The sequence below is a fragment of the Sinocyclocheilus anshuiensis genome, unplaced genomic scaffold (assembly GCF_001515605.1).
Source record: "Sinocyclocheilus anshuiensis isolate Anshui unplaced genomic scaffold, SAMN03320099.WGS_v1.1 scaffold457, whole genome shotgun sequence".
NCBI lineage: Eukaryota > Metazoa > Chordata > Actinopteri > Cypriniformes > Cyprinidae > Sinocyclocheilus > Sinocyclocheilus anshuiensis.
This window is the reverse complement of record NW_015537939.1, coordinates 2,716,223-2,730,708: the sequence shown is the minus strand read 5'-3', so window position 1 is coordinate 2,730,708 and position 14,486 is coordinate 2,716,223. Positions and strand designations below refer to the sequence as shown.

The 14,486-nt window shown below is 40.2% G+C and overlaps 1 protein-coding gene across 7 annotated transcripts; it reads left to right on the top strand.

Moving 5' to 3' along the window:
* Positions 1-470: 470 nt before the first annotated feature.
* LOC107662164 (zinc finger protein 532-like) lies at positions 471-14,113 on the top strand. 7 transcript variants are annotated; one of them, XM_016452095.1, is made up of 10 exons: positions 471-492; positions 984-1,135; positions 6,020-8,309; positions 8,578-8,759; positions 9,394-9,570; positions 10,612-10,774; positions 11,173-11,478; positions 11,633-11,745; positions 12,300-12,441; positions 13,454-14,113. In XM_016452095.1, exons 3-10 carry the CDS (start codon positions 6,045-6,047, stop codon positions 13,970-13,972), a joined length of 3,867 nt encoding a protein of 1,288 aa, XP_016307581.1. In that variant the 5' UTR covers positions 471-492; positions 984-1,135; positions 6,020-6,044; the 3' UTR covers positions 13,973-14,113. The 7 variants fall into 7 exon arrangements, with proteins under 7 accessions (XP_016307581.1, XP_016307575.1, XP_016307588.1 ...); XM_016452102.1 differs by lacking the exons at positions 471-492; positions 984-1,135 and adding exons at positions 2,515-2,696; positions 2,790-3,052; XM_016452089.1 differs by lacking the exon at positions 471-492 and having other exon boundaries at positions 796-1,135.
* Positions 14,114-14,486: the final 373 nt, after the last annotated feature.

Here is a 14,486-nt window from a genome sequence, read left to right as displayed (position 1 = left end):
TCCGTTACTTTACTCGTTACTTGGAAAAAGTAATCTGATTACATAACTCGCGTTACTTGTAATGCGTTACCCCCAACACTGCTCAGTCATATTGTAATTTTTTTTATTTAATGCTAAAAATAAAAAATAACTGCTTATCACAGCTTGATACACGCATACAAAACAGAGTTGGTTTTAACGTTCTATTAAAATGTGCAAAAACTTTTTTCTGCCAAGAGAATTTAGAATTTAAGTGTTTCCTTCTGTGACTATTTCGGTTCTAAATGTCTTTTGGAAACGTTGAATTATGACTGAGGCCAAATGCAACAGGGCACATGAAATAAAACGTTACAAAAACGTAATAAACATCATTTTGAGTCAAATATTATTCAAATTTCACTGAATCATTTTTGGAAATGAACTGTTCAAAAGAACCGAATCGTGCCGTATGATAATCGCAAGGGTTTGTGGGATTGTCAGTCACAGTTACACAAAAAAATCCCAACGCACGAAGTACGAAATATTGATTATATAACGCAAATGTTCGTTTCATACCGAACCCTTTTAGAAATGTATAGGCAACCTTTGAAAGAACGTTTCCAAAATGGGAAAAAAAGCCATTTTTAAAACCCTCATTAATCCGTTAATAAGAGCGAATAAATACTCCGCGCTTTGCGAGAACTCCGTGGTGGCGTCATGGAACGTTTTGAAACTCGAATGTAGCAATAATGTTGCAGCTGGCAGTATTATGACACGATATGAGGAATCAATAGGACACAGGCAGTCATGTGACTGCGCTTACATCTCGGAGGGTGGGCAGCAGTCTCCGTGTCTTACTGCTGTATTCGGCAGGGGGAAAGCCATGCATTCTCGATCATTTTAGAGCTGTGCTGTCATGAGGGCTGCTTGCACCCTTGAGCAACGTTTTGCTATGCTTTTTGACAGCACTGCAATGTATTCCTGAGTCCCTCTTTCATGCATACTGATGATGTCTGTCATTCTAGGTTGTGCTGTGCATAGCTGAATTTGGTGGTGCAGCAGCAAGAATCATGGCTGGCCTTCTTGCCTTTGATATTTGCCTTTGCTGCCCTGCTGAGAAGAAGAGCTCATATGCAAGCTTTTAATTGAGACAGCCCTTTCTTACAATAACCCACAGGTAGGTCAGCATCTGTTCTTTGCTCTTTGAATGGGTCCTTCCTTCCTTCCTGTCATTGTGGTAGGCCAGGAGGGTTGCTGATAATGCGGTGTAGTGGAGAGCATACATGCATTTATTGGCCGTAGCATTGCTTCCGTCATGGTTTTCTGGTTTGAATGGGGGATTTTGTTCGCTGTACTTTGAGTGTGTTGGTTTGTTGTGCAATAGCTACATGCATTCATGTTCTTCTCATTGCAGAAGTCATCAGAAGTGAACCGCTCAGTACAAATTATTCAGGGTCCAGGGCTAAAACGGCCTCATGTAGGCCACATTGAACAACCTCCTTTACTTTATATAATGCATTATAGTAGGAATATAACTTTCTCTTTTTTTTTTTTAATAAACATGAAATCAAAATTGACCCGTTTACGTTCTTATTGTATGTGTTGCTTCTACCGCTATAGATTATTTGACAAAATATAATTATATTTTGTATTTATAAATGTGTTTATATTTCTAAAAAAATAATTTATTTAATAAAATATTTAATCAAAATGCTGTAACTTAGCTCATCTTTTGAAACAACTTTACAGCTGATGACATCATGTAGGCCGTGCAATGCAATTGGATGATGTTAACAAACAGCCAAACAACTATTTAGGCATTATGTTTTTGTAAAGTGGCATTCAGTTTATGCTGCATACTAAAAAAATCTCACTGAATATTCAATTTCACATCAGATTAGAAAAGTACAATAAGTTCATGGACTAGTTTGGCTAGTGTTGGAAATAGCATTTGATTGGTCTTGACTTTAGCATTTTTCTGCATTGTTAGGGTGTCTCAGAGTAGTTTGTTTGCTTAGCAAACGCCAAATGACAGAAACAAGAACATCTGGTGTTTATTTTTATATTAGCAGCGTAGCAAATGGTGCCATCATTTAAGAGAACAACACCATCACTGCATTGTAAATCATGTCACTAAAGCTTCTGTAAGGTTCTTACCGTAAAAATGCCACAAATATGCCTGACCCTATTGGATTGAATGTTTCTCTATGCACCTGCATGAAAAAACAACACACATACATGATTTGATTGCAAGCTAGCTAACGCCATCATGGGCCTTTGTTCTTCCTGCTCGCAGTCTCTCTGCAAACGTCATTCCAGAAGATTCCCTTCTTCCCTTACACCCCTCCTTCCAGACCCGTCTCGTATTCCCTCATTTTTTTCTCCACCTCTCCTTTCTGCCTGTTCCTCACACTTTCTCCTCGAATCTGTTTGTCTTCTTTGGCTGCAGCAGCTGGTTGCAGACTTGAGCCAGAGTCTCATCCCCGCGTCCCCCTCCCACCCGACGAGTGCAGGCAAAGACAAAAGGCCAGGGCTGCTTGTCGGAACACTGCCCCCTTCCTCCCATGCGCTGCCGTGTGCATCTGCAGAGGAAAGAGTGACCTATAGAACGGGAACCAGCAGGCTCATAGTGAAGGGGGAAAAAAATCACACTCATACAGAATGGGGCCTGGCTGGACTGACGTCTTGCATAAGCCTTTCCACGAAGATTCCCGGTAGTAGGGCCGAGGCGAAGCGGGGTAGGGCGAGAGCCTGCTTTTTCCCTGTTTGTGTGTCTCTGCATGTGTGTTTTTCTACGTGTCACGGCCTTTGTTTTCTCTCTTGTTTGGCAGAGACCGGACACGGTTGCCCAGGGCTGGAGGATTAGGGGACGAGCAGCTGATTTTAATTGAGAAAGAGCCGTGTTTCTCACCGGTTTTCGGGGGGAAAGGCGAGAGGAGGAAGCAGGGACACTGGCTAGAAGAGAGGAACAGGGACCATGTAGAGTGTGAGAGTGAGGGAGAGAGAGAGAGAGGGAGAGGGGAGGCAGAGAAGGAAGTAGAAGCAGTCCAGTGCTGCAGAATGGGGTAAAACCAAGAGGCACAATCAAAAAGAGGTCAGGTACCGAGCCTGTTTAAATTCTCCTTACTTTCTCTGTGTCTTGTTTTCTTCTGTCAGGAAACGGTGCTCATCTTGTGGTTTTGGTTTACACAGTGCTTGTGGTTTTCCTCTGGAATGTGCATCTGCTTTGTGGCTTTTCATTTTTCCTTCTCTCATTCATCCATCCATCAATCCATCCATATAAACCAGCCTCTGGTGTGCATGTATTTTTCATAAACGTCCTGCACAGTCTGTGTTTTTTAGGCCTAGTGTTTGATTCGGCTCGGCAACGTCAACTGCACACGCATTCTGAACACAAACCTCTTCGATAATATTAACACACACTCAAAGCAGGAATATTTTGCAGGAATATCGAAGATTTGATGAAGAAACTGCCGGCTTCTGTGTCTCCAGTGTGGCTGCACTGCAGCACACACATTATGCAGGGTGACCGGAACCGGCTGAAACCGGTTTGAGGCAGACGAGGAGGCTCGGAAACAATACAGTCACTGTGCTACAGGCAGATAGCCGACTGCTTCATGGCAGCCAAAATGGCAAAGGGGTCTTCAGGAGTGATGCAGCTCAGAGCAGAGACGTTAGAGAGACGGTCTTTGCACACCTCCAGATGGTTATGCACGTCAGGGCCGGGAGGCAGCCATGAGAACTGAGCAGATATGGTGACCGTGGGTCACTGTGTGCTGTTATTCATGGTGGTCACCATCCAGAATGGTCTCTGGCGTGCCTTTCCTCCTGGTGGATTATTTCTTGAAGGGCCCTGCCTAGTGCAAAAAGTGGATTTTTTTTCCTCTGCTGTCAGGGAGAAAGGAGGAGGAGGGTGGTGGTGGTGTTTTGTTGTGGAGGTGGTGAGAGGAAGTAAGGAAGGAAGAAGGGATGGAAAGCAAGATTGTTTGCTCTAGTTGTCGGAACACCGAGGGTGAGGAGTGGCTCATTTGCATGTTTCCACTTCTATATGTTTGCATGTGTGTGTTCTCTTTTATTATGTGTGATATTTTGTATTGTTCTGATAGTTGGGCTACTGCGTCGTACACCGGCCTGATTTTAAAGGCCTCAGATAGAAACCCAAAAATCACAGTTGTTTTCCTGTGAGCGACACTCTCATTTGAAATCAGGCTGTTTGGCTGTAAATGTGTTTAGGCCCCATACTGGCTTCAACTGCTTAATGTCTTTCATTAAAATCCTCTTTTGTTTGCTGCTCCTTCTCTGCTTACATGCCTTACCACATTGGCTCCATTGTGTGCGGGAAAGGCCGTCTTGGCCCTGCGCACCCTGTGCGTGCAGATGTTATTAGCTGTAATGGAGGCAGGGCTGCAGTGCTCTCTTCCATTTCAATAAATGCAGCAGTAGCAGGAGTAATGGGGGGGGGCTAACCTTACTAGCACAATACAGCTTTATTTTCTTTGTGATTTGTTTTTCTCTTAGCACTTTAAATATGCCAAAATAGTGATGTTCATATGTGATTGTGTTTTTAGTTAGTATTAATATTTTAGGATCAACTCTGAGGAACAAATCTGTAAAAATAAATACAAAAATAAATTATTCAGGGGGGGAATCATTATTTTTTACAAAATGTATTATTTTTCATACAATGTGGTCTTATTATTATTTTTAAATTTTATATATTCAATATTAATTTTATTTTTATATATATTAAAGGGGTGGTTAATTGCGATTTCACTTTTTTAACTTTAGTTAGTGTGTAATGTTGCTGTTTGAGCATAAACAATATCTGCAACGTTACAAAGCTGAAAGTTCAATGCAAACGGCTTTTAAAATTCATTTTTAACGAAGCATTAACACATGTTAGACTGCACCCCATAGACACAATCAAGCCTAGAAAAAACCCAGTGAACCACCCCTTTAATCCTTTATTCATTTCTTGTATTTAAATCAGGGGTGTCCAAACTCAGTCCTGGAAGGCCACTGTCCTGCAGACTTTCGCTCCAACTTGCCTCAACACACCTGCCTCGATCTTTCTAGTATGCCGAGTAAGACCTTGATTTGCTGGTTAAGGTGTGTTTTATTGGTGTTTGAGCTAAACTCTGCAGGACAGTGGCCCTCCAGGAGCAGGATTGGACAACCCTGATTTAAATCCGTTATATGTTACTTTTTGTAGTATAAAGATTAATTAATTTATTAACTTTTTATTAACAAAAAAGGGCAAAACATACCCAAGATTAATCAATTCAGCATTTTGACTTTCTTTGGGGAAAAAAAGGATGTTTCCATAGCGCTGTACATCATATTTGGTTGCAAAGATACAGTTTTCTGTTTCTCTCCTTTTTAATGTTTAGATTGTGTTCTACATGTTGTATTCGGGCCATTCCTACCATTTTCAGAGCCTTTTATATACAGATTTATTTACTGATAGACTGTTTACAGTATGCCATGTCCAAACAATTCACATGCATTTAACTGACTAAATTTGTGTCTCCAGTGAGAGGTATTTTTATGGTACCTACAGGAAGGTTTAAATGTAGCACACATTAGTCATTCACATAAAGAGGTTTCTACATTTCTAATTAAATGGATGTTATGCAAAGTGAATTATGATCTTATTTAATGAGAAGTTAAAAGTACATAGGCTTGTGGGAGATCAGTGAGGATGAAAAAGAGAGTATTCAGATTATACCAGGTGCATTTTAAGTGTTCTGCCACCTTCATAAAAAATGCTGCCTGTTTGACAGATTTTTTTTTTAAATGATGATAGTAAAAAAGTTGCAGTTTCTGCATTTTGGTGCATAGGTTTTGAAAAGTTGTAATGTCTTAAAGATATTAAGCACTGGTTTTACATATTTTATATATTGTGACATTTTTATTGTCCATATTATCTTTCTTGTCTTGAATCTAATAATTTTTTATAGGCTTTAAGTGCTTCTTGCTGCTGTCCTTTCACTACAGTCTAATCAGGCAGTTTTTTTCGTTCTTTAATTGTAATGGAATGTCTTTCCCTTGTTTCTCAAAGGTGTTTAGCTCATTCTCATAAGACCATGGGCGACATGAAAACCCCAGACTTTGATGATCTGCTTGCGGCCTTTGACATTCCTGATATGGTTGATCCCAAGGCTGCCATTGAGTCCGGCCATGATGATCATGAGGGACAACTCAAACATGATGCCCACCATGAAGAGGACTCCCATGTCTCCTCTGGTCCAGATGTTGGGGTTAGTGTTATTGTTAAGAACGTCCGGAATTTTGATGCCACTGAACATCTCTCAGAAAAGGATGTTCATCCCACTGACGGAAATGGCCTGCACAATGGTTTCTTGCCTGTGTCACCCAACAACAGATACAGCAAAGAGAGCGACAAGCTTCAAAAAGGCGAAATCCATGGGATGGCAGGAAATATCTCCACATTTAACCAGTTCAGTCCCATCTCTAGTGCCGAAGAATTTGATGATGATGACAAAATTGAAGTAGATGACCCTGCCGACAAACAAGGTAATTTACAGTTTAGACCAAACCCTCTAATCGGTCTGAGTGCAAAGACGGAAGAGCCTCGTTCTCAACACACCAAACTAGATGGTCCAACTAGGCCAAGAACAAATGGCACTTACAATCATTTGAAAGTTGAGAATAGTAGCGCAAATGGCACAGTGGGACACTCAAACTTATATGAATCTCAAAAACCAAGAAAAACTGAGGAACATTCCAAAGAAAGATGCCAAGAAGCAAAAGAGCTTGGAGAGCCAGTTGTTGAGTTGAATGTGACCAACCTCTCCCAAGCCAAGGCCAAATCAGCTGCAAAGCTCTCATCCTGCATTGCTGCAATTGCAGCACTTAGTGCAAAGAAAGCTAGCACAGAAACAATGTCTCCAGAATCCCTAGCCACACCTCGAGATTCACCCAGAAAGGCTAAAGAGATCCCAAAGGTTATGGATAAATCACCAGAGCGGGAGTCAGCTCTGGAGCTTGGCAAGAAGGTGCTCTCAAAACAACCTGAGAGTCCTTGCAGTGTTACCAGTGAAAGCAGCAGCAAAGGGTCTCCTGCATCTCCAGCAGGATCTATACCAGTCATTCCCAAAGTCCGCATCAAAACAATCAAGACATCTTCAGGGCAGATCAAGAGGACAGTTACCAGAGTCCTGCCCGAGTTTGATCCTGAAGTCTTGAAGAAAGGTATCGATTCATCACCCAATGTCGTCTCTTCTTTGCTGTCCTCTTCAACCTCGCCTTCTGTTTTCTCATCTACCACGAGAACTTTGCCGACCACAGTAGTAACAACTTCTGGAGGCTCTGCCATTGAAGTAACTAAACAAATGACCATCAAGCCCGTGGCCACTGCATTCTTACCTGTCTCAGCTGTTAAGACGGCAGGCTCCCAAGTGATTAACCTGAAACTTGCCAACAATACGACTGTAAAGGCCACTGTCATACCAGCGGCATCTGTTCAGAGTGCCAGCAGTGCCATCCTTAAAGCTGCTAATGCCATTCAGCAACAAACTGTCATGGTGCCTGCTTCCAGCCTAACAAATACCAAACTTGTGTCAAAGACTGTCCACCTAACCAAGTTAAATCTCTTGCCTCAGAATGCATCAGTGGCCGAGCTCCACCAGGTCCTGACCAAGCCCCAACAACCCATCAAGCAAGCTATGTTGGCCCAACAACAACAGAAGAAAGTGTCTCGGGTCCAGGTCCTAACCAGCTCTCAGAGCTCAGTGGTAGAAGCCTTCAATAAAGTTTTGAGTAGCATTAACCCTGTGCCAGTTTATGTACCCAATCTCAGCCCTCCAATTTCTGCCTGTATATCTTTGCCATCCCGTGGGTACAAATGCTTGGAATGTGGTGATTCCTTTGCTCTGGAAAAAAGCCTCACTCAGCATTATGACCGTAGAAGTGTCCGCATTGAGGTCACTTGCAACCACTGCGCCAAAAACCTAGTCTTCTACAACAAGTGCAGCCTTCTATCACATGCTAGGAGCCACAAAGACAAAGGGGTTGTCATGCAGTGTTCTCATCTCATCTTAAAGCCAATTCCCGCTGACCAGATGATCCTTGCGCCATCAGTAACCTCCAGCGCTCCCACCTCTTCAGCTAACATTGGATCCTCCATAGTGGGGAGTCCAGGGAAAGGAAACCCAACCACAGTTATCTCTGCACCCTCTTCGGCTCCTGTTGTGGCTGCCATGCCTCTAGATAAGGATGTCTCCAAGGTCTGCAGATCGAGTCTGAAGTGCTTGGAATGTAATGAGACATTTCAGGAAGAGTCATCTCTTGCAATGCACTACCAGCAGGCTCCCGAATCCGGTGGACAGGTGGGTGCATGAATTAATTGTGATGTAAAAGTTGAAATGGTCATCAGCTTCTTCCAGCGTTGTAGTCGAGACCAGTTTATTTGAGACCAAGTCCAGGCCGAGACTTGAGCAAGTTGACTTCAAGTAAAGACCAAGACCAGAAGAGGGTCATATCAGAGCCCAGTCTCAAGTACAACACTGGCTTCCTCTTTCATATACAGAAATATTAAAAAGTTTTATTAAAGATATTTTGAACAATTTGCTTTTGCTTTTCCTTCAACTGAAACAGAAAACCTGCACCATTTGCCAAATGCTACTGCCAAACCAGTGTAGCTTTGCTTCCCATCAGCGGATCCATCAGCACAAGTCTCCATATATCTGCCCTGAATGTGGAGCTATCTGTCGATCTGTCCATTTTCAGTCTCATGTGACCAAGAATTGCCTGCACTACACACGCCGAGTGGGCTACCGGTTAGTACTGCATTACTCTTTATAACTGTAAAGGCCAAAAAGAAGCTCCATGCTTTCAAGAAATGTATTTTTTGCAAGTAAATTAAATATTTATTTATTTATGCTAAATACTGGAGGTTTTTAACCTTACCCAGAGATCAGCAAAAATGTGTAGTTATCTTCACTGACCACTAGGGGTTGTAACAGTGCATCATGCCACAATATAACGGATCACAATTCAATTAAAAAATGTGACAACATGCATTGTGGATATAAAAAATGGAGTGTGATATATTAGGTATTCTTTTACAAGAACTAAGTATTGTGAGAGTATCGAATCACGACATTCTATAAAAAGTGTATCCACCTCTACTGACCTTAGTCCCTGTTCTTATTTCTGAGTTGACATAAAAGCTTCTATTTATGCATAAAACGTGCATTGAAAATGTGCCTAAGTGTTTAAATGGTTTTGAGTGGAACATGAAATGAGGGCTCGTCATGCTTTCAAAACGGCAATCATGGAGCTGTTCACTGTTATTATTCTGCCATTCGCCCCTGATTGATGCCGCATTAAAGGTGACTGGCATCGATTACGGAAACAAAAAAAGAGGCTTAGGTTATATTCAAGAGTAACACTTTCTTTTTCAACTTTTAGCTGTGTTCACTGTAGTGTCATCTTCGCTGACGTTGCTGCTCTCAAGTCACACATTCAGGGATCCCACTGTGAAATCTTCTACAAATGCCCCATCTGCCCCATGGCTTTTAAATCGGCCCCCAGTACACATTCCCATGCCTACACCCAGCATCCAGGAGTTAAAATTGGAGAGCCTAAGTGAGTCTTTTCTTATAAATTCATGGAATTATTAAAATGGTGTCTGTGTGATGTCCAGTTTTTGTTTTTGAGAAACCATATGGTTAAGTAAGTAAGAATGCATAAATAGCCATTCATTATACCAAAATGAACCCATCTGGGTCATCAGATCCTATATTCTATTTATTACTTACCAAATGAGTAAATAGATAGACGTGAAATATTGATTTGAGTTGAAGTAATTGTATTATGTGAGACGAAAAACTGTTACATGCAGCTCGCACAGCTATATTTTTCTGGGGAAATGGTTAGTTATACAGTAGAGCAGTCATTATACAAGAATATTTGACCTCAGATTTCAGCGATTGACCAATTAGAATCAAGTATTTCATAGAGCTGTGTAATAATGTTTATTGCAGATGTTACTGATGGCTATTTATGCTTTGTGGATTGTTTTGTCACTAAAATAAAACACTATCCAGTTATTTTCTTTCAGTGCAAACGCATGCTTTGTGCTAAACGCTGCCATCTTAATGACAAAACAAGCTTGCAGTAATTCTTAGTAGTAGAATGGAGGGAAACTCAATAGGTGTGTCAAATCTGTTCCTTTAGAACTCATACGCCACTGACCTTTTCAGGTGCAGAAAGAAATTATGCACGGTGGCTTTAATTACTGTGTCCTCTCTTTGAACCCGACCACCCCCCAGAAAGCTTGTCGTGTTCATCAGCACTTGTTAATGAAAAGGCCAGATGGTTTGTTTGCACTTCCTGTGTTACCTGTAACCATGTTGGAAATATGATCAGCTGGCTTATTGACAATGCGAGCGTTTAATGCAGATGTTTGGCACATAAATAAGCTGACAAGTGGCACTTTCAACAATCATAATTCCTTCAACACAACAGTAGATTTACTCTAGAGGGAGAAAGAAAATGTTGTTTGTTTTGTTCAGCCAGAGCTATTGAACCTTGTAATGAGAATAGGAATGAACACCTACACAAGCAAAAATAAGCAACGAAGCATTTTAGAAAATGCTCTCTTCACTGGTATGTGTTGTTTTGCAGGCTGATCTACAAGTGTTCCATGTGTGACACCGTTTTTACCCAGCAGACTTTGCTCTACACGCACTTTGACCAGCACATATCCAGTCAGAAAGTGTCTGTCTTCAAGTGTCCGGACTGTTCGATGCACTACGCCCAAAAGCAGCTAATGCTGGATCATATTAAAGTAAGGGGATAAATCAGTGAAAATTGTTATTAATTGTCATTGGCCATCACATATGACAGGTCATTTAAATGAATTAAAATTATGTTTAGATTAATTTTACATTAAAATGTTAGTTTACTGTACAATAAATAATAATAAATATTAGGGCTGTCAAATCGATTAATCGCATCCAAATAAAAGTTTGTGTTTACATAATATATGTGTGTGTGTGTGTGTTGTATATATTTATTTTTATATATAAATACACATAGGGCCTACATACATGTATATATTTAATAAATATATATTATTATAAACAAAAACGTTTATTCTGGATGCGATTAATTGCAATTAATCGATTAGATTTTTTTATTATTATTTACTGTTTTATTAATATTAAAATGATTATTTCTTACAAGTCCATGCACGGCATCTTAAAGACCATCGAGGGCCCTCCAAACCTGGGCATCAATCTCCCTCTCAGCTCCAAGCCTACTAATTCCATGAGCCCGAATAACAACAACAAAGAGGGCGTCTCTATCAGCAGCCTCGAGAAAGGAGAGAGGAAGCCAACATCCCCAACAAAAAAGAATAGTAATGGGACAGACCTTCCCAAAAAAGCCCCGTTGTCCATCTCCTGCCCTGGTTGGACCTGCAGGGAGTGCGACCGCTTGTTTACACAGAGAGAAGTCTTCATCGCTCACATGAAAAGAGAGCATGGGAAGGTAACATATAGCTGTTTTAGTTCTAATAGGTTCTAGAGTCTCATGAGTGAGACCCAGGGCTGTAGGACACATTATGAACCACACTGAATTCATGTACATTATTGCAGATGGATGGGCATGACTATAATGAATCCTTTTCTTTCTGCTACACCAGCAACTGAAAAAGCATCCATGTCGACAGTGTGAAAAGTCCTTCAGTTCCTCTCACAGTTTATGTAGACACAACCGAATCAAACACAAGGGCCTACGGAAAGTCTACTCATGTCCGTGAGTATCATGTGTTACTAGACCCATCAAAATTTCCATTTGCTTCATCTGTGCTTGTGAATTAAATTCCAGGCTCCTCACGTCTGCATTTTCAAGCTTAAAGGGGCCATGAACTGAGAAATCAAAATTCTTTTGACATATAAGAGGTCATTGTACTATAAAACATCCTGTATGTTTCAGAACTCAAAACTGTCTTGTTAGTCTAAAAACAGCTTACATTGAAGCCAATCTGCAAAAACGACAGGTTGTGGAATGTGCCACTTTATGACGTAATAGTGTGGCCAACACCGCCTCCACGCATGTAGTGTAAATAACGAGAGGCAACACAGGTCTATGCAGAAATCAAACATTAAAAACAGGACAGAAAATAGCCTATTGCTTCTAAATTATATTTTTGTTGTAAAAATCTTGATTACATTATAAGGGGACCTGAGGGAACAGTTCAAAACAATAAAAAAGGCAGTTCATGACCCCTTTAAGACACTTAATTTTACACTAAAGCTAATCAGAAACCGTTATGAGTGTCAAAACAGATTTCTCATGGGTTTCCTCAGACACTGCCCAGAACCCAGTCGCACTTTCACCAAAAGACTGCTGCTAGAGAAACACATTCAGTTGATGCATGGCATCAAAGACACAGAGGCCAAGCTTCCGGTAGATTCCAGCAGTGCAGAAGCCACCCCAGACAAAGAGCAGGTAACCAACAGTTGGACGAGCACGTTTGGGTCTGTATTGTCTGGTACTGTTGCGAGGGCATTAGACAGAAGTACACAAACATTCAAAAGTTTGGAGTTGGTAAGATTTTTTAAAAATGTTTTTGAGATCTTATGCTCCTCAAGGTTGCATTTATTTGGTAAAAAATACAGAAAGAAACCTGTGATATTGTGGAATATTATTATAATTTAAAATAATTGTTTTCTAATTTAATATATTTTAAAATTAAATTTATTTTTGTGATGTCAAAGCTGAATTTTCAGCACCGTTACTGCAGTGTCACATGATCACATGAATATGCAGATTTTTTTTAGGCTTCTTTGATAAACATAAGGTTAAAAAATAGCATTTATTTGAATTTTTCTGTAACATTATATAGTAGTCAACATTTGAAGTGGATCAAAAAAGTTAATCAAAGTTGTCCTAAGACCAGAATGCATTTTGGTTTTAGGACAACTTTGATTAACTTTTTTGATCCACTTCAAATGTTGACTACTATATATCTTTACTGTCACTTTTTATCAATGTAATGCATACTTCATGAATAAATGTATCAATTTCATATACTGACCAAAAACCTTTCAATGTGTGAACATGTATGCGACCTTATGAAGATGTAGTCTTTTTTAATGAGAGATATGTACATATTGTTTTTTTTGTTTTTTTTTTTCAAGACAAAATTGGATATTTAATTGAATGCTAATTACCTTTACCTTCATCTAATGCTCACTTAAATTTTATATTCAAAAACAATAACTTTATAACAATGGTAATTGTAATCTGTAATGTACAGTATAAAAAATTTTTTATTTTTTACATGGCTGGCTAACATAATACAATATATTAAATATTATTTATTTTATATTCAATTATAATGTTATATAATATCAGCCATTATCAGTTATCTGCCATAACATAAAATTTATTATCAGGTTTTTTTTTTCTTTTTTTTCATTTCGGCATTGCATAAAACATTGCCATTTTGTATCTTCAGGTCCCCAGTCCTAAACGAAAGCTCCACTCTGAAGATGAGGACGCTGAGAGGGAAGAGGAAGTAGAGGAGGCCGGAGGACAGGTGACTTCTACTCGGCAGTCCAAGAGCTCATCCTCACAGCCTTTGAAGAAGCTAAAGATCAACGTATTCAAGACACATAAATGCGCAGTGTGTAGCTTCACCACCGAAGACATCGTGCATTTCCACGAGCACATTCCCCAGCACAAGACCGACATCTCGTCCTACCAGTGCCGTGAATGCGGCCTGTGCTACACCTCGCACAACTCCCTCGCCCGACACCTGTTCATCGTGCACAAGCTGAAGGAGCCCCAAGGGCTCGGGCGACACAACGAGCAACAAGAAAACACGCCCAACCCAGACGCCAACGACGGTATCCCGGATACTCAATGTAAAGTATGTTCAAAAACATTTGAAACGGAGGGAGTCTTAAAGACACACATGCGGACACATGGAATGGCCTTCATTAAGTCCAAACGGCTGAGTGCAGCTGAGAAGTAAGAGCGAGGTAGTGCCCCCTAGTGGATGGATGTTGGTTTGCAAAGAATTATTTGTTTGTATGTTGTACGTATAGAAGCGTTTGACATCGTATTCCTCCACTCTGGCCTCTTTGTATGCTCATATGTTGTGCATACGTATGCATATATATATATATATATATATACATATATATACAAAATGTATAAATCTATACACACACAGAATGTGTGTTTAAAGATGTGTAATATATTAAAAACTGATTTATGTGTATTTAATTATCTATGAGAACACATTTTGTATACTTTATGATAGATGTTTGTATGCGTGTTGGATAGACCTTTTTTATAGATTCTTTTTATTTTCTATTTTAGACGGTTCTTGTTGTTTTCTCGTGGGAGCAGATGCTGTCCAAATGGCTGTCTCAGTCTTGGGATGCTTTTGGTCCCAGTTTCTGAACTGCTGCTAAAAAAAAAGTGCACAGAATGTCACCGTTACACTTCTCAGTGAGACATTTTGCACTCAAAAGGGACAATCA

Excerpts from the sequence above, each read along its gene's own strand:
- LOC107662164 (XM_016452082.1), top strand. The coding sequence starts at position 5,991 with ATGGAATGTCTTTCCCTTGTTTCTCAAAGGTGTTTAGCTCATTCTCAT. Across the intron at positions 9,571-10,611 it reads GTTAAAATTGGAGAGCCTAA|GCTGATCTACAAGTGTTCCA; the intron begins GTGAGTCTTTTC and ends GTTGTTTTGCAG. Across the intron at positions 11,746-12,299 it reads CGGAAAGTCTACTCATGTCC|ACACTGCCCAGAACCCAGTC; the intron begins GTGAGTATCATG and ends GGGTTTCCTCAG.